General features: G+C 51.2%; 1 protein-coding gene across 1 annotated transcript in view; it reads right to left on the bottom strand.

The window, feature by feature from the left end:
• Positions 1-26,625, bottom strand: part of DPYSL5 (dihydropyrimidinase like 5) — an 89,102-nt gene continuing 62,477 nt past the window's right edge. Inside the window, exons 3-13 of the mRNA XM_026520519.4 lie at positions 24,881-25,039; positions 22,480-22,659; positions 21,596-21,664; positions 19,810-19,854; positions 17,967-18,042; positions 16,882-17,038; positions 11,644-11,785; positions 10,311-10,453; positions 7,632-7,839; positions 2,478-2,646; positions 1-660 (exon numbers count right to left, since the gene is read on the bottom strand). Coding sequence (XP_026376304.1) covers positions 575-660; positions 2,478-2,646; positions 7,632-7,839; positions 10,311-10,453; positions 11,644-11,785; positions 16,882-17,038; positions 17,967-18,042; positions 19,810-19,854; positions 21,596-21,664; positions 22,480-22,659; positions 24,881-25,039 — 1,434 coding nt within the window. The 3' untranslated portion in view covers positions 1-574. The remainder of the gene's footprint in view (positions 661-2,477; positions 2,647-7,631; positions 7,840-10,310; positions 10,454-11,643; positions 11,786-16,881; positions 17,039-17,966; positions 18,043-19,809; positions 19,855-21,595; positions 21,665-22,479; positions 22,660-24,880; positions 25,040-26,625) is intronic.

Raw genomic sequence — 26,625 nt, forward strand, 5'->3', positions numbered from 1 at the left:
GAAGAAGCCTGCAAAGGGTACAGTGTCCCCACCCCACCCACCCGGGGGCCAGCATCGAGTCAGGAGAAACGGGACGCCCTGGGCATGGCTGGGGAGCCAACGCCTGTCTGACTTGGGAAAAGGGACCACAGGGCCTCCCTGCGGGAGGGGGTCCTTTTCCTCCAACACACGTCTGCGAAGTGCTCCGGACAGCTGGCGGGGCAGCCAGGGGGCAGGGCACTAAAGGCTGGGCTTTCCGAGCCCAGCACGTGGAGGCGGGTGTGAGGGGAGGGGCTGGGCCGGGCTCTATGCATTGGGCTCTGTGCATAGTGTGGGTTTCCTGGGCCCCAACAGCCTGCCGAGGCCAAGGCAGGAAAGGACTGCAGCGGGAGGAACACATCTCAAAGTGCCTGTTAGGGTTGGCTCTAAGCACAGTGAATCACGTGTCAGACATGGGGAGGGCCCCCCGGGTCCCGTGGCCCCCTCAGGTGGAGTGCCGCCCAGCCCAGCCTCTCCCGCCCCCTGCAGCCGTGGCCGGAGGGTGTGCGGGCTGGTGGCGGCGGTGCGTCCTCACTTGGGGGGCTGGTCAGTGCCTTTACCAAATGCCACTTGACCTGCCTCCAGGGGGAGCGAGGATCCGAGCCGAGGCTCGCTTTGGAACGTGGTCATCGATTTGAGAACCTGCAGGGAAGGAAGCGGAGGGTGAGCCCGGCTGCTCTCGCCTGGGTTATAAATGCACAGTCACCATCTACCGGGGGAAGCCGGTAAGCCCTCTGCGGGTATGATCTAACTGAATCCTCACAACTCCATCCCGTTTTCCAGATGAGGAAACTGAGGCTCAGGGAAGTTAAGTGACTTGCGCAGGGTTACAGAGTGTGTAAGTGGTAGAGCCTGGATTCGAACCTGGGTCTTTCTGATTAACGGCCCCACATGTCTGGCAGGTGGTCTCTTTTGGGGCACACAGACCATGATCAGCCCGTCAGCCTGTGGGCCTTTGTATACACACCTCAGTGAGCAAGACAGGGAGAAGGCTGGGCACGCCATTGTTCTGGAAAACCAAAGAACCACACCCCAAAGGCCCAGCATCTTGAAATCCCAAGCCTTAGAGAAGAGGCTTGGTGTCCCAGGGAACGAGTGCGACATTCTTCAGTCCAGCCCATCCAGAACAGACAAGGGTAGGTGTAAGGAAGGTGAGAGGACGCCTGATATTTGCTAAGTCGGAGAGCAGTCCTGCCCTGAGATGTGGTGGGAGAAGCCACTGGCCAGCAGGCCCACAGCTCTGAGCACCTTGAGGCTTCTCGAGGGGCTGGCTGATGCAGGAAGGGCCGTGCCCAGGCAGCCGTGGGAACCGACACCTCCCGGAACGGCCCTCCACACCGCAGATTCCTCTCTGACTCCAGCACACCTGTCTTGTCGCTGGTGCGAGTGGCAGTCGCCCTCAGGGTGGGGGAAGAATTATCTTGGCAACGAGACTGGCTCTGAGGATGGAGAGGATCCCTCCCCCAGACTACAAGGTCCTCAAAACAGAAAGCATGGGACTTTTGACCTGAGCTGCTCCCAGCACATAGGGGGGCACAGAGGAAGCTCTGCGGGCAGCCCTGCTTCCCTGGTACTTGGCCTCTCGGATTAGGGCAGCTTGCATGTGCCCGTAAATGCCACACCCTGTGTGGAAGGATCTGGATCTTGCTCCTTTCACTGTTCGGGTTCTAGTGCGGCCCTTGCAGAGCGATGCCAGGCCTTCACCTGGTCTGGCTCTGAAGGCCGCTCAGCGTGTTCAGGGACCCCCCCCACCCCCAGCGGGGTCCCAGTGCCCATCAGAGCGGCCTGCAGGACCAGGCCACCTTCAGCCTCTGCTCATTCTCCGGGAGGGCTACCGTTTTTGTGGCAATGACCCCCACCTTTCGCTACTGCAGAACACCTGGGATAAATAAAGTCCCAGAGCACAGGCACACCCCATATAGCACACACGGTATTGCAAATATTACAATTGCTGGCAAAAAAGAAGGTGCTGGGGGGGCGCACATGGGGCTGAGGTGGGGGAGGAAAGGGAATAACAGAAACACTTCTTTCAGAGGCTGGTGATGAGCGGGGATGGGGACAGAGACACCGCAGTGGGGGTGCAGTCCCACGTAGCCCAAGTGGGTTAGCCCTTCTGAGCTCTGGTCATTCCCAGGGCACCCACTGTGTGCAGAGCCCTCAAGATGTTTCGAGGGAAAAAAAAAGTGTCTGGACTTAGAAACCATGGGGAGAGCACCAGACGAGCCATGGCCTCTTGGAGTGGCTGGTGCCCAGGGACCGGGAGAGCCCTCCTGCCCCACCTAATATTTGTGTGTCTCTAATGTGGGCCGTGGCACTCCTCTGTAGACACGAGATGGTGGGGGGAGGGAGAAGATGGAGAGGGAAAGCTGCAGAAGTCCCTCTGCCCAGCCAGGCCTCTGCTCCTGCTACCCCACTGCGGGGGAGACGCAGGTCCCAGGCAGAGGGGCCCTTGCTCTTACCGGAGAGGCTGAAGCTGGACTCATGAAGGTCCCTCATGCCCCCGTGTCGGGTCACGGGCCGGGTGGGGGTGTCTGCGAGCGGCGTTCCCATCTCTTTTTTCCCAGGATGCACGACGATGGCTACATCCCCCAGGTAGGGAGTACGGTCCACTCCCTTAACCTTTAAGGTCTAGTGAAGGGCGGAGGAGGAGAAAACGGGAAAAGAGGACACCGTTAGAGCCCAGACGCTGTCGCCAGCATAGCCTCCTCGATGGCTGATGGGAGGTTGGATGCTGCCACTCTGCTCAGGACCCAAATGACCGGACGCGACAAAAGTTCCTTACCTCTGGAGCTCAGGGAGTAGAGGATTCTCTTACCTCCTAAACAGTGTGTTTGTGTGTGTGTGTGGGCACATGCGAGCACGCTTGCATAAAGGGGTCTCTGCTGGCTCCCTGTCAATATGGGTGAATCCTTTCCAAGGCAGCAGGTAGATTTCTGAGGTATTCCCCTCACCTGGAGCAACGTTATCCCCTCACCTGCCAGGCTCCCAACAACTTTGTGGGGATAGCAGCAAAATATAGCTGATTTGGAGATGAGACGCCCCCAGCGGCAATACTCGCTGATTTCGTACTCACAAAGGCCGTCAAGTAAGAGCCTGCGTCCGGACAGTTTGGCTTCCGATCCCAGCTCTGCTACGGGGAAGCTCTGTGGCCTTCTGCGAGTCACCTAATCTCTCTGTGTCTCTGTCCTTATTTGTAAAATTAGGATGATGACAGTACCTATTAGTACTACATACAGAATTGTTCTGAGAGCAGATGAATTGATATACCTGGAGCTCTCGGAACTGCTCTGGCACATGGCAAGTGACATGGAGGGCCAGCGGCCCGTGTATGGCGGAGGTCATTCACGCGTGCTTATTTGTGACAAAAGGTGCTACTGCGAGGAGGACAGAGCGAGTTGGAGTGTGCGCAGAGGGTCTGATGAGCAGTGTCGACGATCCACACTCCCCCAGGGACAGAACCCCAACCTCCTTGCTGCTTGGGGTTTACTGCAAACTTGCTGAAACAATACATATGGGGAAGTCCTTGAAGGAGCTCCTGTCTACACACATATTCCTTCACGTTCTCCCCCAACAGAGCTAGAGCTTAGCTCAACCCTCAGAACGTTGGGCCTGGTCTGCACTGTTTTGGCCTTTATTGGGCAGCACTTTGACATCCTGGCTTTGGAAGCCGGGGCCCCAGGGGTGAAGGGTGGAAGCGCGGGCTGGCTGAATCCTGAGCGAGTGACCCCGGCAGGCCACACCCCGGCTTCTGGCAGCCGCCCCCCCCCCCCCCCCCCCGCCCGCACACCCACCCCGCCACCGGAGATGCTTTCTCACCCAAGGCCTATGCTCTTTAGGGGCCGATCACTGATAATTTTTGGAAAACGAGACTTGTTGTTAGCTTTCTTTCTGTGCCCACGTGCATTCTTTTACAGAAAGGCTGCGGAGGCTTTTGCTTGGGAACCTGACATTGTCATTGTAATAAATGCTTCAGAGAGAGAGATTCTGGTTTGAATTTACATCGATCCTGGAAGCTGGTGGTCGTCCTGCGCGGCTGGCCCGAGGAGCTGTATTGTGACTTGGTAGTCATCTCACGTTTTTATGAGGTTGGCTTTTAGAAGGGCTTACAATACCTTCTCTGCCCTCCGTTGACCCTATTTCCTGACTAAAATATCTTTTTTGGAAAGACCACAGAACTGTCATCAGATAATCTTTTTTTTTTTTTTCCCCCGAATTGGAATGTAATTCACGTACCATGAAACTTGCCATTTTAAAGTATACAGTTCAGGGGTCCTCGGTGGCTCAGTTAGTTACGAGTCTGACTCTTGATTTCGGCTCAGGTCATAATCTCGGGGATTGTGAGATCGAGCCCCATGTCGGGCTCTGTGCTCAGCACCAAGTCTGCTTAAGATTCTCTCCCTCTGACTCCCCACCCCCTCGCACTCTCTCTCTCTCTTCCTCAAAAAAAAAAAAAAAAAACAACCAATAAAGTACACAATTCGGTGGTTTCAGTGGTGTATATTCACAACATTGGGCCACCCCCACTACCATCTCATTCCCAAACATTCTCATCACCGCAAAAGCAATCCTCCACCCATTCCCCAGCCCTGAGTAACCACTGACGGATTTTCTGTCTACGGATTTCCTTCTTCTGGACATTTCATATAAATGGAATCATAAACTCTGTGGTCTTTTGTGACTAGATTCTTTCACTTAGCATTAGGTTTTAAAGGCTCCTGTCTGTGGTGTGCAGTATGTTAGCACTCCGTTTCCTTTTCTGGCTCAGTAATATTCTACCATATGGATATAGCTCGTTCTGTCTGTCTGTTCAACAGCTGACGGACATTTGAGTTGCATCCACTTCCTGGCCTCTACAAATAATGTTGCTAAGAACATTACACACAAGCTTTGGTGTAGATACATATTTTAATTTCCCTTGAGGATAAACCCAAGAGTAGAGCTCATTTGGTAACTCTAATATCTAACTTTTGGGGAACTGCCAAACTGCTTTCCAAAATGGCTGCACCATGTTACATTCCCGCCAGCAATGAATAAGGGTTCCAATCTCTCCGCACCCTAACCGACACATATTATTTTCCAGCTTCCTTTTTAAAATGACAGCCACCCTTTGTCAGACATTCTAGTTTGTGAATGCCTCCCCCTTCCTGCTCTTGTTGGCACACCCTCCAGAGGCTGGTTGAGGCCTCCTGCCCTTGTCCACATCCGCGGAGCAGACAGGAGATGGGACCATTCAGCTCCTGACAGACCCTGAGTCTGCTTTTGGATTGAACACTGTGATAACTGAAGTCATGGTGTTTTTTGTTTTTTTTTCAGGTAACCCAAGCCTGCTCCCCCACAGCAGATCTGGCTTTGGATTTTTTCCTTTGTTGGTTTACGGGAGAGAGGGGTCTTTCATCATTCTGAGATCTCTGGGCCCTCATACACGGAAAGCCAGCAGAATTGATCTTTTCGTGTTCATATGCCCTGTTTACTCTGACGCTTTAGATGACTGCTTCTCAAATATCAGTTCTACATGCCCTTACGTCATCAAGACTGGGAAGGAACCAGGCAGTGGTGGAATCTTGAAGGCCCACAAGCCGGCAAATCAAGAGGAAATCAGCGGTCATGGACACGCTCACATTTGCCTCTTGAGCTTTTGGGAACCCAGAACTACCTGTTTGGCTGAGGACTTAAAATTCCACCTGGAAATCAGGGGAGCCTGGCTGGCTCGGTCAGAGGAGCATGTGACTCTTGATCTCGGGGATGTGGGTTTGAGCCCCACGTGGGGTGTAGAGATGACTTGAATAAATAAAATTACAAAAAAAACCCAAAAAACTTCTACCTGATAATGAAAGATGGGGAACGGAAACTGGCCCTCTCCTGCTCTGGCATTGCCCTGGTCCCGTCACACACACCCCTCCCAGCCCAGGAGGGCTGGACCATAGTTTGTGAAAGAAAGCTGTTGTTTTCGTGAATGAACTTGTACAGAGGGGCTCTGCTGAGGACCACACTCGGGGTGGAATGAAGTCTTGGTCAGGGCCCCGAAGAGTGCAAGAAGGCCTATTTGCCTCCCATTCCAACTGGTAGAACCTTCCTTCTGGAGCTGGGGGCTTGAGGCCAGCCAGAGTAGTGGGTGTTCAGAGAACATCTGGAAGGGCAGAGGCTAAAGCAACCAACTGCTTCTGAAAGCCTTTGGGTGGTTTCAGGAAGGAACCAGAAGGGGGACAAGGAGGGGAGGCCTGAGGCACCGAGTAAAGAAGCTTGGCTTTTGCGTAAAGGACTAGAGAACCAAGAGACTAAAAAAGTTTGGCTGAAGACGGAGGTCATATGATCGTTTCGTGGCAAGTGTGCCAAGCCCCAGGCAGCTTTTTTTTTTTTTTTTTTTAAAGATTTTTTATTTATTTATTTGACAGAGATAGAGACAGCCAGCGAGAGAGGGAACACAAGCAGGGGGAGTGGGAGAGGAAGAAGCAGGCTCATAGAGGAGGAGCCTGACGTGGGGCTCGAACCCTGGAACGCCGGGATCACGCCCTGAGCCGAAGGCAGACGCTTTAACCGCTGTGCCACCCAGGCGCCCCTCAGGCAGCTTTTAAAAGGCCTATTCCTGAGGTACTGTTGAGCAGATTTCTAGAGCTCAGTCACATGGCAGCTGGGTCTATTTTCAGTCAGGGTCCTTTATATGTCTGGTCCCTGTTGGAAGCCAGAGCTGATGATGAGTGGAGAGCACGGGGCCTGGGAATAGGAAGCTGATGCTGGTCTGGGACAGTGACCACAATATGGGGTGTGGGATGGGGGTGGGGAGGTCACCTGGAAGGGTCCAGAAAAGGTGCCCTTGCCAGCAGCTACTTAGGGCCTCCGGCTGAAAAACACAGACCATTTCACTGGGTCTCACCCCTGCACAGACAAGCGGCTGATAGACAAGGCTGAGCTGGGAACTACCTTCAGGCCTGCAGGTCGCAGCACCCGGAGCTGTCAGCAAGAACTTGGGCCAGATTCTCCAGGCCGGCTCTCAAAGATAAGGCTGGACCATCAATCCCCAAGCAATGAGGGTACAGCCAGTCTTCCTTTGGGTGACTGTGTCTACTCAGAGGACAGAACCCTCTGACGGGGGACGAGGAGAAGCCCAAAACTTTGGTGATCAGGGTGCTTATGGAATCCAAGGACTGGGTGGGACCCTTGAGATATGAACTGTTCCAGACCTGGCCTGACCATTTGTAGTGTTGGAGGGGGAGGTCAAAACCTGGGAAATCCTACCCACCCTACTATGGTCACAAGGGAGGGGGGGTTTCAGGGAAAGAGCAAATCCAGGGCAAATATGGTAACTCAGGGCAAGCCAGGAATCCCACTGGAGGGTGGGCAAGAATCCTCCTAGAGCCTAGATGTTGGGGACATCTGTGAGGAGCTTGTAGCATTCCCTTAGCTCCAGGGGAACTGGCGACTGTTCCCACCACGTTTTACTTTGTTGGAGGAACCCCTTTCTGTTCTTTCAATTGTTCCCAAAGTGACCATTCCAGGCAAGAGGATTCAGTGGGAGAAGAGAGTGAGAACATCTTGGAGATTTAATACAGTCATTATCGAATTCCCTCACAGGGGCTTCAACCTCTTCCCATACCCTTCTCCTTCCCTCATCTTACCTTTTCTCTCTGGACTAGCTTCTTGTAGACAGTGTCTGGGAAGGACCTCAGGGGATAGAACTTGCCAGTGCCCTCAGCACACATGAAGACACCATTCTCGTACACGACTCGCCCCCGGCTGATGGTGACCAGCGGGACGCCGTGGCAGCGCATGTTTTCGTACAGGTTGAAGTCTCCTCCCTGTACCTGGGTGCTGGCTGAGATGGTCCTGAGGGAGAGGCAGGGGTGGGAGAGAAAGCTCTGAGAGAAGGTAAAGATGTCTCAGCTCAGTGGGAAGGAATAATCCCCAAAAGCTGGTTGTTGCAGGCCGAATTGCATCATCCCCCAAATTTATATGCTTTAGTCCTCACCCCCCGTCTCTGAATGTGCCTGTATTTAGAGATAGGGCTTCTAAAGAGCTAATTAAAGTAAAATGAGGTCCGATGGGTGGACCCTAATCCAATCTGACTGATGTCTTTATAAGAAGAGGAAATTCAGAGACCAGACATGGACACTCATAGAGGAAAGACCATATGAAGACAGAGGGGGAAAGACAGCCATTTACAACCCAAGGGAAGAGGCCTCAGATGAAACCAACCCTCCCGAACCCTGCGGACACCTTGACCTTGGACTTCTAGCCTCCTAATGGTGAGAAAATAAATTTCTGGTGTGTAAGCTCTCCCAGTCTGTGGTAGGGTTAGGGCAGCCCCAGGAAATTAATCAACTGGGCTAAACTCTAGCATTGTTGTTGTTGTTGTTGTTGTTGTTATTTATTTATTTATTTATTTTTGAGAGAGAGAAAGCGTGCACAAGCAGGAGGGGCAGAGGGAGAGGGAGAGAGAATCTCAAGCAGACTCCGTGCTGAGAGGTGGGGCTCGATCTCATGACCCCGAGTTTACGACCTGAGCTGAAACCAAGAGTCCGACGCTTAATCGACTGCACCAGTCAGGTGCCCCTAAACTCTAGGGGTTTTTCTGCCAATAGCGATCGATAACAGCCACACCTCTACAGCAACAGGGACCAGCCCCAGGCATCAGGATGCAGAACACAGCTTCTCGAATGCTCTTATGGAGAAGACAGCGTGGGTATCCTGGCATCAGGGCACGTGGTGGTACACAGGGCGGACTTTCTTTTCAATTCAACCTATTTTCAAAATTCCATTCAGTGTTTGCCTATCTTGCTCACTTCTAGCTTGTGCACCTGGAAAAGTGCCTGGCCAGGAGTGGCACTTAAGAATCTCTTGAGTGGGGGCGCCTGGGTGGCACAGCAGTTAAGCGTCTGCCTTCGGCTCAGGGCGTGGTCCCGGCGTTATGGGATCGAGCCCCACATCAGGCTCCTCCGCTGGGAGCCTGCTTCTTCCTCTCCCACTTCCCCTGCTTGTGTTCCCTCTCTCGCTGGCTGTCTCTATCTCTGCCAAATAAATAAATAAAATCTTTAAAAAAAAAAAAAGAATCTCTTGAGTGATTGAATGAAATTTAATATGAAAAAACAGTTTCCATCTCCCCTGCCCGGATCTCTGAGTAAAAACCAGGCTCTGTGTCCTGTGGCATGGTGGCTCCTGACACACTTCATCCACTCGCTCAGCTCGTGGTCACTCATGCTGTGGCCGTTGAGCACAGTGCACTCAGGAGTACCCAACACTCTCCATGAGGGAAGCAGGGGGCGGGTGGGAGAGCCCGGAGCGCCAGGGTGTCTGGTTCACCTGCTTCTCAGCTCTGTGATGTGCGGAGCCCTCTACTCTCTGGTCTTAGTTTCTTCAACAGGGAAATGGAAATAAAAACTCCAGCATGAGTGTTTCTTGGGGCTGCATGGAAATCGAAGGAGCTCACTGATGTGAAGCCGCTTTGAAATGCTGTAAAGAGCGGTACCCAGGGGCGCCTGGGGGGCTCAGCCATTAAGCGTCTGCCTTCGGCTCAGGTCATGATCCCAGGGTTTTGGGATCGAGCCCCGCATCAGGCTCCCTGCTTGGTGAGGAGCCTGCTTCTCCCTCTCACACTCCCCTTGCTTGTGTTCCCTCTCTCGCTGTCTCTGTCAAATAAATAAATAAAATCTTAAAAAAAAAAAAAAAAAAAAAGCAGTGCCCATGGAGAACCACTGGAGCAGGTCTTAAGACTCTCTCGTCCAGGGTTGGTTAAGCGTTCGACTCTTTTTTTGTTTTTTTTTTTTTAAAGATTTTATTTATTTATTTGACAGAGATAGAGACAGCCAGCGAGAGAGGGAACACAAGCAGGGGGAGTGGGAGAGGAAGAAGCAGGCTCATAGCGGAGGAGCCTGATGTGGGGCTCGATCCCGTAATGCCGGGATCACGCCCTGAGCCGAAGGCAGACGCTTTAACCGCTGTGCCACCCAGGCGCCCCAAAGCGTTCGACTCTTGATTTCGGCTCAGGTCATGATCTCAGGGTCATGATTTCGAGCCCTGCGTTGGGCTCTGCACTGCGTGTGGAGCCTGCTTAAGATGATCTCTCTCCTTCTCCCTCTGCCCCTCCCCACGCTCTCTCTCCCTCTCTCAAAAAAAGACTTGTCTGTTCATTGCTGCTTCCCTAATGACCAGACCATGGCAGGTCCTCAAATATTTGTTGAACTGAACCACACCTCAGGGTCAGACTTCGCTATGCTAGACGCAGGGTGAAGATGATAAGCTTGTGGAGTTTTGTAATATAAGTTCCTTAACATCCCATGGAAGCTAGCAGCAGGTTTTACTTTGTGGCTTCTGGATCCCACACCACCACGTCGGCATCGGCTCCAGGGATGATGCGGCCCTTGCGGGGATACAGGTTGAGAATCTTTGCTGCATTGGAACTGGTAACGGCCACAAAACGGTTCTCATCCATCTTTCCTCCAACCTGAAACATTGCAGAAATACCAAGTCAACCAAACCCTGCGTGTGCTTCAAGCCCCTGGTCACCCTTGCCTCCGGCCTGTGGCCTTTGAGTTGGTCAGAACAATGGTGCCGAGAAGGACAATGACGTGGGCACCATGTCAGATGAGCCAATCTGGCTGGGCTCAGTTCCCAGCCCTTGCTCACTCCTTACTCCTTCATCCAGCGACAATGGTGCGTGGGCCCTTTGCAAAAGGCTGTCTACCTGGCGGAAATCTACCTCCTGTTTGCACAACCAGCTCTACTCATGTGCTCACTATGGACAGGTCGGTAGCCTCCCTTCATCCACAAAGGGACATATATTCTGTTCTCTTGAAAAACATCTTCCTGCCTCACCCACCAATGAGAACACTGTGAACTCCCTTCAAGAGCGATTCCTCAGCCACTCCCGCGCCCCCCTGAGCTGGTGGCCTAGTCTTGAGGACTTCAAATCTCCTTAGGTTCATACTTTGGCTGTAGTTAATCTGTAATAGGTCAAGACCAAAAATACTTACTCTTCATGGGGAGAACAGGTGGTATTCAAATGAAGTCCTAGTCCCTATCTTTTTTGAAAAGCAATTAGACAAAATATATAAAAAGCCTTAAAATGTTTATATCCTTTGGCCCAGAAATCTGCTTCTAGGAATCTATCCTAAAGAAATAATTAGAAATGCTGACAATATATATACTCATGAACAAAGAAATTCTCGGCAGCGTTATTTGTAAGTGTAAAAATTTGAAACAGCTAAGAGTTCCAAACGTCAGGGAAGGATGAACAAATGTGGTACTTCCATTGGAGGAAATGTTATTTAGCTATTAAAAAAGAGGTTTTAAAATAATTTTTACTGATATAGGCAAACACTCAAGATAGACTGTTCTATGAAAAGAAAGATGAACCCAGTTATTAGAATAACATCTAGCCCACACATAGAACTAGAAAGAAATATATCAAAATATTAATCATTTAACTTCTCAGTATGGAATTATGGGGATTTTTTTCCCTAATATTTTTCTGTATTTTCCAAATTTCTACAATAGACCACACTACCTTTCTGTTCGGGGGGTGGGGGGGGACTTTTTGGTTTTGTTTTTGGGTGAAACAAGGAGCCATTGGCGCAGCCCTCCAAAGAGTAAAAACCTTGTTGGGACTTGAGCAGGGAGGGGACCCGAACATACCACTCCTCTCTCCCAGATGACGCTCATGCGGTCCTGTACGCCACTCACTCCGTGCGGGATCTTGGTGAAGTCCTCCTTGCCCATAGCTTTCTGCTTCGTAGTGAAAGGCCGGTGATCTGATGCCACAATGTTCAGAGTATCACTGGATAGAGAGAAGGACGTGACCAGTAAGGGAGGGAGGCCAGAGTCCCAGAGGGTGGGGACAGACGCAGGGGAAAAGCCTTCCCTTGGGTTCCAGGCAAAGCTGACCTCTGAAGTATGAGCTCTAACAAGTTACTTAATCTCTGTGAACCTCAGTTGACTCATCTGCAGAATGGGAATATGGGCTGAGTGTGACACCGACTGTCAGCGTCACAGGAGACACTGATGAGAGCCTTTGAGACATCAACTTTTAAGAGTGAAGAACGTGAGCAGAGAAAGACTGAACTTAGCATTTTGCTCACGTGAGGTGGTTTCACTGCCACAGGCCCAGATGCCAACTTCCTCTCATCTCCTTCCTCAACCCCTACCAGTCCCTGCTGGCGACAAGCATGTGCTGGGCAAAACATTTACAGGTTCAATGTTAAACTTTGCTAATAATTTGCAGCCGTAGCCTTTCTTGGATGTGGGGGCTCGAATGGCACAGAAGGGGAAAGGAGGGCCAAGACAGAAGAGAAGTCTGCTTTCATAAACCAGCCATGATACGCAAGTCAATCAGTTTGTCACCCTGCCCTCCATGACCATCAGACGGTTACTGAGGCTGGCCTCCATGCAAGGCTGGGGGTGGCTATGGTGCGGTGGGGTTCTCCGGGGGTTCTGGGCAGAGACTCAGGATGGTGAGACCGTGCACGAGGCGGCAGACTCAGCCAAATGAGGGTGGCAGAGAACCAGGCCATGTCCAGAGATCTCTGTAGGCCGAGGGTTCAGGGGTGGTGAGGGGCGGAGAGGGATGGACGCCCACGTTGCCCAGGCCAGGGCAACCTCAGGAAGAAACACTGTTGGAGGGCAGGCAGGGTCAGGCTGGAACATAGGGGTTCATGTGGGAGAGGGGGACAACTGCTGGGACCACACAGCAGGAGTCCTGATAATCTAGTTTCTTTGTAGGAGGCGATAAAGCCTTGGGAATGCTTGTGGGCCATGATGTCTGCCCAAGTACGAAGGGGAATCTGGGAGAAGGCATTCACTGGCTTGGTGACTGTATTTGTAAGGCCCTCAGACGATTCGGAGTCACGCTGCACATTGGGCTGTCTCCATGGGGGCCTGGCAGGGCTCATCAGTCACAATTGTTGCCAAACGACTAATGCCCTTGGCCAGATCCACAGTGAGCTGACTGAGCTCTTCCTGAGGCATGGGCTGGTGTCTTCCTTACCCAAAGCTGCTGTGTGGGGCTTTCTCAGAGACTGCGCGAGGGACTCCCCACACAGCAGACGGTTTGCTCTAGCGTGTCCCAGGGTTGCCCACACTCCCTGGGCCTGCAGAACCCAACAGTTTCACCTTCTTCTCAGGGGTCTTCCAGACACCCAGGCAGGGATCAGATCGGAAGAGGTGCCTGTTAGAGTCACCGGCTGAGGGTGAGGGACCTCAACTCCCATTCTTTAACCAAGTCTTACCGAGCACCCACCTTCAAAAGAGATTCCTACACAAGTAGGTGCCCCTGGGGCAGGTGTGAATGAATGTGGTCACATTCTAGAAGGGTTTTTTTGTTTTTTTTTTAAGGTTTCTTATTTATTTATTTGAGAGAGATAGAGAGAACACGAGCCAGGGTGGGGGAGGGGAGAGGAGAGGGAGAGGCAGACTCTCTGCTGAGCAGGGAGCCCCACGATGCAGGGCTCCATTCCAGGACCCTGGGATCATGACCTGAGCAGAAGGCAGATGCTTGACGACTGAGCCACCCAGGCACCCCCTCCAGAAGGGCGTTTGAGGTCACCTAGGTGCTGCCCTGAATCTAGGAGATACGACACACCCAACCCAACTTCTCTAAAGTTTAAAACATGACTGGCTTTGTGAAGTCCTTTAAAATTTTACATAGTCAAATGAAAAAACTTCTGGCCCCTTTAAGAAATTAGATTTTACACAGAGAACAAACTGATGGTTGCCAGAAGGGAGGGGGGTGGTGCGATGGGCACAACAGGCGAAGGGGAGGGGGCGGTACAGGCTTCCCATTCTAGAATGAGTAAGTCACCAGGATGGAAGGCACCAGCACAGGGAATACAGTCAGTGGCTCTGCCACAGTGTCGACGGTGACAGATGGTCGCTACGCCTGTGAGCCCAGCATAACCCAGAGAGCTGCCAAATCACTATTGTACCTCAAACTAATGTCACATCATGTGTCAACTGTACTTCAAGAAAAAAAAGAAAAAAAAGAAAGGAAAAAAAATTAGATTTTAAATAAAGGATAAATCCTCCCATCCATAGATTGTGCTTTTTACCCTGATATATAAGAAAACATAACCTAGGGGCGCCTGGGTGGCTCAGTCGTTAAGCGTCTGCCTTTGGCTCAGGGCGTGATCCCAGGGTCCTGGGATCGAGCCCCACGTCAGGCTCCTCAGCTGGGAGCCTGCTTCTCCCTCTCCCACTCCCCCTGCTTGTGTTCCCTCGCTTGCTGGCTGTCTCTCTCTCTGTCAAATAATAAAATCTAAAAAAAAAAAAAGAAACACAAGAAATCATAACCTAAAGTAGTTCGTGACGAAGCAGCACACGTTCTCTCAGAGGGACATGCTAACTGGTGTCCGGGTTTTCTATCAAGTGTTTTGTACAATATCAATTACCAACAACAATGCGTCCTAACAAAGACAAAATGAAAGGAACCGTAAATTCCTGTAACTCACGAAAATGGTAAAACAATGCTCCAAATTCTATAAAATTGCACACTTTCACAACATGCGCTGATTTTAAAAAGGGATTCAAACTATTCTCAAAGCAGTTCACATGAAATTACAATTTGACTTGAGAGAATTTATTTACATAATTTAAATTAAAAATAAGCTAGACATAAAAACTTAAATCATTCAATTAACAATACTCTTTTCCCCCCAGCCTATTTGAATTTGGGTGGATGGGGGCATTTACCACTTTCTGATCTTCCAGGAAAATTGCCTGCGGCAAGCAGAGGCGTTTCAAAAAAGATTCTTTGACGTTGGAACCGAGCCTAAAGTATTACAGTGGGCTCTGGATACTTGTTTGTTTTTGTTGTGTTGATAATGATGAAAAGGAGGCTGGTTTTTCCCAATGAAAACCTTTTTTTTTTTTTTTTTGTAAAGTAGGCTCTGCTCCCAGTGTGGAGGCCAATGCAGGGCTTGAACTCACGACTCTGAGATCAAGACCTGAGCTGAGATTGAGTTGGTTTAGACGGAGTCATCCAGGCACCCCTGAAGAGCATTTTTTTTTTAAGGTTTTATTTATTTGACAGAGAGAGAGAGAGAACAAGCAGGGGGAGCAGCAGAGGAAAGGGAGAAGCAGGCTCTCCCCTGAGCAGGGAGCCCAATGCAGGACTCAATCCCAGGACCCTGGGATCATGATCTGAGCCGAAGGCAGATGCTTAACCGACTGAGCCCCCCAGGAGCCCCCCTGAAGAGCATTTTTAAAAGTAAGAGCTGATCTGCCATTTCTCCTCTCTCGTGCTCCCTGGTTTATTTCAACCCGTAAGGGCGGCGGCTGCTCAGCATCCCAGGGATGGAAAATAATCCGTGCTGTGCTGTGCGCAGACTGCCCCTCTAGGGGCCTCCTTCCCCCTGAGGCCTTACTGACTGCACCTCACACCCCTCTTTAAAGTGTTAACACAGCAGAACGTTGAGTGGGAATTTTCCAATTGTTGGCAACCAGGATGGGAAAGTAAGGACGTGGATAAAATAAGTGCCCTGTTATCTAAAGACAGCAGCCTTCAGCCGGGGCTGGCTACTTCCCTCAGTTAGCCCCACCAGCCCCTAGAAGAGAAGAGGCCTAGCCACACTCCCAGGTGTATAAAAGCAGAGGACAGGCAGGGAGACTGAGGTGTTGCAGAATGGAGAGTCCTGTGGTCTTTCCTTCCCTTTTACTTTTAGGTTTGAGTGGCCTTCCCTACTCCTTCTCCTAGCAGTCAAGGAAGGCACATTCCAACAGGTTCACCCACGGAGAACAGAGGTGATCATAGTGGGCATTTGCCTGGGAGGTGAATCAGTGGACCCACCCCGAGCCTGAGTGAGGAGAGCCAGTGGGATGGGGACAGCCTACCCTGCCACTGTAGAAAGTGGCAAAGCTGGGTGAGCTCTTGCTGGGCCCGAGACACTGTAGAAGGTGACCAGGCTTGAGCTGCCTTCCAGGGTCCTCGTTTGCGGGGACACCACTAGTTCTGGAAGCTAGGAAGGTGCAGGAGGAAGAGGTCAAGCTGGACTCCATCTCCCGGAGCAGGGGATTGTGTGAGGGAGGCAGAAGAGAGCCCACACCGGCCATGTGCCCTGCCCAGGGAGGGCCCCAAAGGACAGTCACTTTCTGCCTGAGAAGCAGGAGTACAGGCTGGTGTTTGGGTTTGGAGAAGAATCCCCCAGCCCCGAACTGGGCACGGGGAAGGGAGGAGATGGATGTTTAAACTAGACTGGACTTTAGTCACCAAAAGGGAGAGAAAGCAACGGATTCTACCCAAAATGTTACTAAAGGAAAGAAGCTGCAAACAGTTTGGGACGAAACAAAAGCTTTTCGTGTTTGTGTCCCTCTGAATTCAGACTGTTGGTTAAACCTTTGCCTTTAGATTCAGATCACGTGGGAAAAAGTAGTGTCAGACAAAAGGAAACTGGAGGAAAGGAGATCTGGAAGGGGAGGGTGAGGGGAAAGAGGGAGAGAGGACAGAAGGTAAAGGGAAAAGAGGAAAGAAAGGAGGGAGACACGTGCAGAACACTGAGGACGGAGAGTGAAGAACAAAGAGACAGAAAGGCCCACGTATATTCTGGGACACATCCCACAGCCCTGCAGTGGTCTTCAGCGTAAAAAGCAATGTCCCTTGAAATTCTGAATCACCACCGTTCACACTTTTCTATATGCTCTTGGCTCTTACACGTCAGAAGCTCTCACTCCAAATCAAGTGGTCAGGGAAGCCCCATGGGATGGCGATTAGCTGACAGGCTCTGGAGAAGGGCAAAGTCATCCCACGGGCACAACGAAATGAGCTCTAAGTCGGATGCGGGGCCGCTACAGCACCACCGCGAAGAGCTACAGATCGCTGGGAAGGCCGCTATTACGGGGTAACAATGCGCTCTGGGGCCACAGCGCTCTCCGCAAGTGTCTTACTTGGCCAGCAGGCTCATGAGGTAGGTGGACGTGTTGGTGTCCAGTCTCAGGGGAGGCACCGTGACGTAGGCAGCCGCGTGGGACCAGTCCTGGTGGTAGTAGTGCAAGCCGGTGAGCGTGGCATGCGCCGTGGTGGTCTCGGCCAGCACAACCTTCCCTGCAAGAAGAAAGGTCAGACCGTAACTACGAAGCCAGCGACCCGAGAGGTCATGGCTCTGAATGGTCCTCAGTGAAGGAGCCGAAGTCGGAGAGAGGAAGGGACTTGTCCGAGCTCACGAGGGTGTTTGAGTGCACAGCTGGGTTCAAGGCCAGAGTGCTCCGTCTCACCAGGCTGGCTCCAGACAAGAAGAGAAGGGCAGGGCCGCTGAGGAGGGGCAGTGCCGAGGGGCGCTTGGAGGAGCACGGTTTGGCTAGAGCACTGGTGCTGCGGGGCACTGCTGGGAGGGAAGGGGGCAACAGTGCAGGTGGGACACGCAAGGGGCTCCCACTAGGGGAGAGGTGGGAGGCGAGATCTCACAGGCTGGGAACCCTTGCTCTGATTCATATCCCCAGGTCTATGACTGTGCCTTTGTTTCTCCTGTTAGCAGGACCTCACTGGCACCCTGAGCCGGACCGAGACCACAAGCACATATAGAAACCTCCAGGCGCTGTCTGGTGCTCAGCAACAGCAGACACACAGGTGCCCCGGGGCTTGTACACAGGGTGCTGGGGACAGGGCTGTGGCGGAAGTTGGGCTCATATGCTGTTATTCCTCCAGGGACTTCCCAAGCATCCCCTGAAATGTCCATTGGAACTGGTCCAGGATTTTATGTCGGTTACCAAGGCAACCGCTAGTAAAATCCAAGAGACCAAAAAAGATAGCAATTAATGAGTTGCCTGAAAACTTGGAAAATTTGACCAGACCCAGGGGAGGGGACAGATACTCGTGCAGAGGAAAACACTGGTTCTAAGGCACTGAACCCAGGCTAGTGCAGAGTGCTTCCGACGGTGACAGGAGAGAACAGGGCATACACTGGGCTGGCTGGCCCCGGAGGGCTGCAATCCCACCACACATGCGCACTGGCTATTCTGGCCCCAGGACTCACCTTGCATCTTAGCAGCTGCGATAACGTCACCGGCCGAGATGCTGGACACGTTGACCAGGTAGATCGGGCAGTGAGTCTAAATAAGGAAACCCGGCGGGAAGGAGAGCACATCAAGCCCACGCACCTGCCGCGCACGAGCACAGCCCCAGCCACACCGGTCCTGGCCCCGGCATCTCCCCCTGTGTCTCTCAGCCCCACTCTCGGCGGGAGGGTCTTCCACCGGGAACGCGGGGCTGGCGGCCAGAGCACGGACCGTGTGAAGCAGGGAGGAGGCAGGCAGCACCCAGACGCAGAGCCCAGTGCGAATGTCAGGGCAGGAAGTCGGCCGAAATCAAGATGATTTACAACATAAAACAAGGGACTGTTTTCTGTTTGTGAGTGTGAAGACCTAGAGACAGTCGTGGATTATACTCCATATCTAAAATGACAAAGCCCGCCGGGTGAGGGCGGCTTTATCGGCAGAGAGAATGCACCCTGGGCAGGAAACAGAATACAGGAGGTTCTGGGTTCAGAGTCTACGTCCGACAGGACTGGTCTTGGACACCTGGATTATAGTATCGATTAGCCGGACGGCAATGGTCCACGGCTTCGCTCCTCTGGGCATATGTTTAAGCTAAAAAACAGGAAGCTGGCCTTGTGCTGTTCAGATCTTTCCTTACTCTGGAGTAAGTTTCTGTCAGGGAGTAATTGATATTGTAACTCTCATTGCGCCAGTAAAACGATGTCCTTGTCCAGCGCCCAGACTTGTAAATTGCTCATGGACAATTTTTCCCAAATGTTATTCTGATGCCTTCTCTGCTCATCAAAATGAGAGGACAGAGAGCTTAGGAACTGGCCCAACGCGGCGTGCGCTTGGCACAACTTCGCTAATTCTGAGATCCGCCGGGCCTCCAACCTCTGTGTTTCCCCTGCTGTTCCTAACACCACCCCTCAGGCTTACACCCTTGGGGGGAGTCCATGTCTTTCCAGAGGAGAGGTTCTGGAGCATGAGTGCCCCCTAGAATCAGGGGTAGGCTATTTAAAACAGATGGCTGGGCAACTACCCCCCCCCCCCCCCGTTTCTGATTCAAGAGGTCTGCACAGGCCTGAGAATTTGCATTTCTAAACTTCCAACAAATGTCAATGCTGCTGGTCCAGGCACCACACTTAGAAAACGTGAGGGTTCAGATTCTCTGAGCAAATCGAACTCTACGCTGATCTTCTAGAAGGGGAAATAACCTTGGTCTAGCGCTTGGCTGTTTGTAAAGTGCCTTTCCTGCTCTGCCCCCTCTGAGCCTCACAACCATCCCGTGCGAAGGAATATTACCACTCTGATTTTGATAACAAAATAGTGCATCAGAGTGGTTGAGTGATTTGCATATGCTGAGAGCTTGTATTTGGTAAAGGCCTCACAACCCTTGCTCGCTTCCCACCACCACACTGCGTCTGCACCCCCAGACCCTGAGCGATACCAAGGAAAACTTCTAAGTGGTCCAGAGGCAGAGGTTTAAATCACGGTTTTCTAAGCAAACATCTACCAAATTCCTCTACCGGAAGCAGAGTTCAATCGCAGGGAGGCTCTGTGGCGCCCAAACCCACCTGCCGCCCACGGGAGCCATTTCCACTTGAGCAGTGAAGCCAGACCCAGCAAGCTCAAGGGGGTGGGAGAGAGAGCTGGCGGAAAGGACTTCTGCCAGGTCTGTGGGAACAAACAGCATTTACCCAGCCAACGGTTCTGGGGCCCTGCGAGTCAGGCATGGTGTTGGCAGCCAGGGCAGAATGGGACCCCACCGTGTAGACTGAAGAGTCTGGCTTCTGATCCCAAAGTCAAGAATGGGTTGAGGGCAAGCCGGGGTCTACTCACCCTGTTTGCAATGGTGATAACTCGGTGAGTGGCTTCAGCTTCCAGCTGTTAGAAACAAAGGACACGAAGGAAACAACCTTCACCATCTCTCCCAAGTAAGCCCACATCTGCTCAAGAGCCCACTTTGTAGAAAGTGCTGGAATATTCAACACAAGAGGTGGAAGGGTCCACCGCACCCACAGGGGCTGCAGCCCAGGAGCTCCACGCTCCAGCCGCTCTGCTCACCGAGAGAATCTGAGGAGTTAGTACGACAGGCATATCCTCGCTCGATGCTACTCAGGCCTCAAATAAAAGGCAACAAAACAAAAGCAGAAGGAAACCTAGAATCCCATCTCTGTGTTTTCTGGTGTATTCTCTCCACAGCCACCTCAGCATGGCAGCAAAGGAACCATACTCACTAACACCGCACTGGAAGTTAACCCAGACCCGGGTTTCCGAACCTCAGCACTGTGGACGTTGTGAGTCAGGTAATTCCTCACGGTGGGGGCTGTCTGGGCACCGCAGGCTCCTGAAGCAGCATCCTTCACCTCTACCCACTACATGCCAGCAGTACCAGCCCAGGTGGGACAACTGAAAACATCGCTAGACGTTGCCAAAGGTCTTCCAGAGAGCAAACTCTCCCCCGGTGTGGAGCCTTTAACCAGTAGACGATGACAGTGTTGACTCATGCTATTAATACCCTACAGTCAAAGCCTTGCTCTTGCTCTCCGATAACTGAACAAAGCCCAGGCCTGTGCCTACCCGCCTACTCCTGTTCTCACAGGCACGCTCAGGGCCTTGTCTGACTGATGGCAGTGCCCTCACATCCTATCTCTGGCTCCTCGTCCCTCATGGACATCCAGCCACCACTCTGCCTTCAGAGAAGGCTCTGAAGAAATGGAAAATAGCTTTCTCCTCAAGAAATGGCGGAGGATGTCTGAACAGGGTCATAGGACAAGAAGGCATTATTTGTCCAGTGTGGGCCCTCCGGAGCAGAATTCTCTAGCAGGGAGGGGGACTATCGGGGATGTGTGTGGACGCCCTGCAACACTGAGCAAGGATAAAACCACAGGGCAGAGGGATGGCAGGGCTTTCCGTTACCATCGCGTGGGTCACAGGGTAATAAGGGGCAGAGAGCACGCACATGAGTGTGCCTCTGGTTTCCGGTGGGAAGGGTCCAAAGTTTTCCTCAGATGCTCAGAGGGATCTCATTCGGAAAACGCTGAATCACTGGCTTATAGTCTGGAATTTCTTTTTTTCTTTTTTTCTAAAAGATTTTATTTATTTATTTGACAGAGAGAGACAGCTAGAGAAGGAACACAAGCAGGGGGAGTGGGAGAGGGAGAAGCAGGCTTCCTGCCGAGCAGGGAGCCTGATGCGGGGCTCGATCCCAGGACCCTGGGATCATGACCTGAGCTGAAGGCAGACGCTTAACTACTGAGCCACCCAGGCGCCCCTGGAATTTCTTCTAACACCTGAAGGCCCTTTCACCCTGTCTTTTCTCCCCCCCACCCCACCCCCTGTTCAATTTTGGGGAAGGCCACCCCTGCTGTCTCCCTCAGATCCCTGAAATCAGAATCAAATCAGGTGGGTCTGGTTTCCCCCAAATTGTCTTTCCCAAGGAAGCTCAAGGCCACGTCAGCCTCAGCAGGGAGGAGGCTGTTCCCTGAAAAGCTTCCGGAAGAGAATTTCACCCATGGAGAAAGCGATAATATATAACTTATATTTGCTAATGTCTCTTCTATCCTAAAGATTCTGTGAATTCATAGGAAAGAAGCTGACAAGAGGCACAGAAAGTTTTCCTCACCTCTTCTGGGCGGCTGATCTCGATTCCTTCTGGGCCTGTGATACCCAAATCTAGCGCCTCCTTGGCACCCTGAATAAAAGACAGAAAACTGAGAGAACCATGCAGATACGAGAAAATCACAAACCCCAGGGGCACTAAAATATGCTGGACACAGCCCATTCCAATAGGCTTGCTACTCTTCTCACTTCTGTAGTATTCATCTTCCAGAAAGGACAGAATCAGTACTGGGCTCCCTTGCAATAAGTCTTGAGTCTCACTTCATAAGGATTGAACATTTTTTTTCCTCTTAAAATTACAGTTGTGTAATTTTGGGACATCCAAGACAGTCGGTCTGAAAGTCAGAATTGCCCCCACCGAAAGTCTAGTCAAATTTCTAGCTTCCAGCAACACCTAGATTAACCCTTCCCAAGTGTCCTATTTAATTTCCAGTAGTACAAAGGGGCTCATCCACCAGTGAGGAGATTGCTAATAATATCTCAGCTCCTCTGGGGTGGGGGTGGGGGGGTAACAGGAAAGCAGAGAGCTGACTCTCATTTATTTTGATGTCAAATCTCATTAGAAATACTTCTTAGAGGTGCTCCAAATTCTTTTGCTATAATGGAATTTAAATATCCTATCATTAGAACGAAGACATCATTTCATTATCTAAGACTCAGAAACCATTTTGGACTGTAAAGAGATTTTTGTTTTACAGACAGTAGACAAGTTTGGATTTTCTGGCCTAAGATTTGTCATCTGGGGTGTCAACATCTCACACCTTCTTTTATAACTTATTTTGTCTGAACAAAAGCACGGGCTGGTGATGGCTGCTCAGGAATCCCCCTGAGAACTGTCTGTACTGGTGCCCCAGCCTCCCCCCTCCCCAATATTCTCTATTGCCTTGCCTCGGCCACGAGCTCCCCATTCTCAGCGTGGACTCGGGGGATGGCTCCAATGTCCTTGCACGCATGCAACACCTGATACAGCTCACTGTCCCGAAGCATATACAAGTCTTTGTAGGTCATGAACATCTGGAATGAGTTGACACCCTTCTCCCTCACCAGTGTCTCCATTTCTGCTTTCACCTGGAGAGCAAAACGCAAAGCAATGCCACGTGAGTACAGGTGTTCAAGAGGCTGACTGGCGGATGCCGGCCCAGGATGGAGGAGTTGTGGGTCAGTTGGCGGAGTGACCATATGACCATCCGCCACCTCGCAGCATCTCACTTCCTCACAGGCTGCTGCTGTGAGGTCACGTGAGCAAACGGATGCAGAAGTACTTTGAAAACTGTCAAGTGTGACACAAACATAGGAACTATATTGTTACTGTCCAGGCTTGCTTCTGCTGTCCCAGAGACGTGTCCTGTGTTTCTGACTCCAAGCCAGTCTTCTTGGTAAATGCACTAACATCTTTTACTCCCACGGCCTGTGCCCCCTGCCCTCGTAATGGAAGTGGTATTACAAAGAAGGCACAATAATGCTAAAAATCCTGAGCGCTGGGGTGCCTGGCTGGCTCAGTCAGTGGAGCGTGTGACTCTTGATCTCGGGGTTGTGGGTTCAAGTCCCAGGTTGGGCATGGACATTACCTAAAAATAAAATCTAAAAAAAATAAAATAACAAATCCTGAGACCCAGGGGAAAATCTAATTTAGGAACATGAACAAAGCTACGTGACTAAGGAGATTCATCCCTATATTATTTATAATAGGAAAAAATGGAAGCAACATTGGTCTGACAATAGGAATATAAAGTGAGGTTTATCTCCTCGGCAGGATGTGAGGTGGCCACTGCCCTGATGGTCATGAAGACCGTGCAGCCAAACCGAGAACGCTCCCACTTACATGAAAGAGTTACTGTGTGAAAAGCACATATGAAAAAAAAAAACAACTGGAAGGCAATAAGCTACAATAGTGGTTGTGTTGGGGGGTGACCAGATGATGGGCTTCTTTCCCATTTTTAAAATCTATAGATAGAAATTTTTTGGTAATAACAAAAAAGAATTTGAACTTCTAGAGGCGTGGAAGTCCCCACAACCTCCGGGGACCTAGAGATGTGACTGAGGATCGGAATGGACGCTCTATTCCAGGCCCACTTCAGGGGGAGGGACTAGAGAGGCTCGGGGTAGGGTCCATCCACCCAGGAGGGTGTCCAAAATAAAGAAAACCCCCACCTGTAGTAAGGGCTAACTGACATTCAGGGTGGTCTGTGCCTTCACCCAATACCATGAGGGAGATCTTCATGGTGTGAGGCTTGGGGGGCCTTCGAGGACCAGGTCGGAAATAATGGAGGACACTGGGTGAGCCCCACACTCACAGCTAAAACCCAAGGGCAGAAGTCCATGAGGCTTTTAATTACCATCTGGGAAGGAATGGTCCTTTAAGCCAGGCTCCACAGCTGAAGAACTTTGTAAAATGTCTTAATGCTTGTTTTTTTTAAATTAGATTCCATGCCCAATGTGGAGTTTGAACTCAGGACTCTGAGATCAAGAGCTGCACGCTCTACGGACGGAGACAGCCTGGCGCCCCGACGTTTGTTTATTTTTATGATTCTAGGGCACCCACACAAGTACAGGCACATGGTGATTAATACAGAATTGATGAAAGAACAAACACCCAGCCTGCTTCCCTGGGGTAATAAGCAATAGAACTCCAGAAACGAAGCAAAATCTAAACGCCTATCTGTTTTTAGGAAGAGCAAGGAGGTGGGACTCCAGGGCCTGGCCCCGGGGCCTGGGGCAGTGGGAGGGCCACAGAGGCAGAAGTGAGAAACGGCTGTTGGGAGCCGGCCTCAGCCAGCCGGCCAGGAGCAGCCTCCGGGCTCTCGGAGCGGGGCCTGGGCTCCAGAGGGAGGAAGTGGCCCTGTCCATTTGTTCCAGGCAGCACTGAGCCTGGACAGCTCCCTCTGTTCTATTCCGAGCCCTCAGGGCCACGCTGTCCCTTCCAGCACCAAAACGATAGGACCCTTGGAGCCTGACACTTGCCAAGCCCGCTACTCAGCAGCAGCCCCCTTAGGTGCCACTGGCATCCAGAGATGCTGCTGTGGGCCGAGCAAGGACTCGGCGCTCCCCACGCCTCTGGTCTTAGGCCATGTGTGTCTGCTGGAAAACTGGTCCTTTAAATTAAGCAGAACAAGCCTTCTCACCCCCTTGTGGAATCAAGCGTTTTTTCTTCTGGCATTTGGGGGGGGGGCTAAGCTGGGGGTTCCCACACCTGTGGGAGAGCACTCCACCCTAGTCGACTCCGACCAAATGGCCCCTCTGCCTCCAAGAGCACTCATTCTTCTTTTGGGGTTCCAGCCAGCACCGTTACCTTGGGTGCCCACCAGGTGATCCCCACGTGCAGGGCGTAGTCACAGCAGACCTTCGGGTCGGCCAGACTCCGGCACTTCTCGTAGGCGTCCACGAGGGAGGTCTCCTTATCGGGCAGGACGTGGCCGATGACCATGGTGGTGCCTCCAACCAGTGCCGCCTGCGGGGGACGGGAAAAGCAGTCTTGTCACATCCCTTCCCACATCTGAGTCACTGCCGCAGGGAGGCCCAGGGTCCTTGGGGGGACGTTCAGGCCAACCACTGACCCTATCAAGCAAGAGGCTGTGAGTCGCCAATGCAGCAACGCTTGGGAAACTGTAAGGAGCCAGACACGCTCGAGCCAGTGTGTGACCCTCACCGCCACTGTGGATCCAGCACCCAAACCTGCTTCTTCCTCATCTTGGGTTGTGGCTCGGCGCTTTGGAAAAACCGCTTAGGGTGTTACCCGAGCCCGAGGCCAGCGTCACCTTCCCGAAGAGCTGATTCCCCCCACCGCCAACGATTCTGGCCATCTTGAATAGAGAGATGACACAACCAAACGTTGAATGTAATATGTCTATTTATAATATTTATTTAGTCACCCAGACGTATTTAAATCCTAATGAAGGAAGTGTTAATTTGGATATATCATTTTGTTTTATTCTCTCATATTGCATGAAACAATTTTATTTATTTATTTAAAAATTTTTTAAATTTATTTGATAGAGCCTAAACAGCGGGGAGGGGCAGAGGGAGAGGGAGAAGCAGAATTCTCCCCACTGAGCAGGGCCCGACACGGGGCTCGATCCCAGGACCCTGGGATCATGACCTGAGCCGAAGGCAGATGCTTCATGGACTGAGCCACCCAGGCGCCCCTTCATGAAACAATTTTAATCAAAGTTTTCATAGGCACTTTCCACATGGGAGGTTATGTCTTCAGTTTTTCCAAGCACATTACGTTCATTTCTATTTATCTTGTTTGATATAGAGCACTTTTTAGGTCCCTGTATGATTTATCAGTGATAAATTATCCTAGTCACAATCTCCACAAGATACCACTTAGAGAGAAATTCTTAAAAAGCCTCACTTGTAAAAAACAAACAAACAAACAAACAAACAAACAAACAAACATACCTCCAGGAATAATTACTAAATCTATATTAAAGATCCACTTCCCCCACACATATTTTTTTTAAACCAGTTTGGTTGGGTGAACAGCACAAGCTTCCAGAACTAGCATTGACCAAAGGCTGTTCCAGGCTAATGTGTGTTCCCAAACAAAACTTCATCAAAATAGAATAATAATTAAGAGAGGGCTCCACTACTTTGTGAAGGCTCTGATAGGTGATTCTCTTTTTCCGATGGGTAGAAGTTTGGATGAAACCCGTCCTTCTATTTGGGCCCAAATTTGAGTCCCCGGTCGCCATCTCCCAGCTGGATGACCTCAGCCACATTACTTAACCTCTCTGAGATGCTTTCCCTATAATAGCTACTCTAATAGCTACTTAGCCTCTCTAAGCTTTACCTAAATTAGCTTCCTTGCTGGATGGTTGGGAAAGTCAAGTGAAACATCTCGAATAAAACGGACTGACTGAAGTCTGTCCTAATGTGTGTGTTTATCCAGACTTTCGCTGTTTATCTCTGTTTTCTGTAGGGGAGAAAAACAGGACATGAAATTGTCTTAATGATTTCATGCTTCTCTGGTCAGTCAAATCCTTGATCACAAATCAGAAATATTACTGGGGAATGGGGAACTGAAAGAAAAAT

This window comes from Ursus arctos, unplaced genomic scaffold (assembly GCF_023065955.2).
Source record: "Ursus arctos isolate Adak ecotype North America unplaced genomic scaffold, UrsArc2.0 scaffold_8, whole genome shotgun sequence".
NCBI classification, from domain to species: Eukaryota; Metazoa; Chordata; class Mammalia; order Carnivora; family Ursidae; genus Ursus; species Ursus arctos.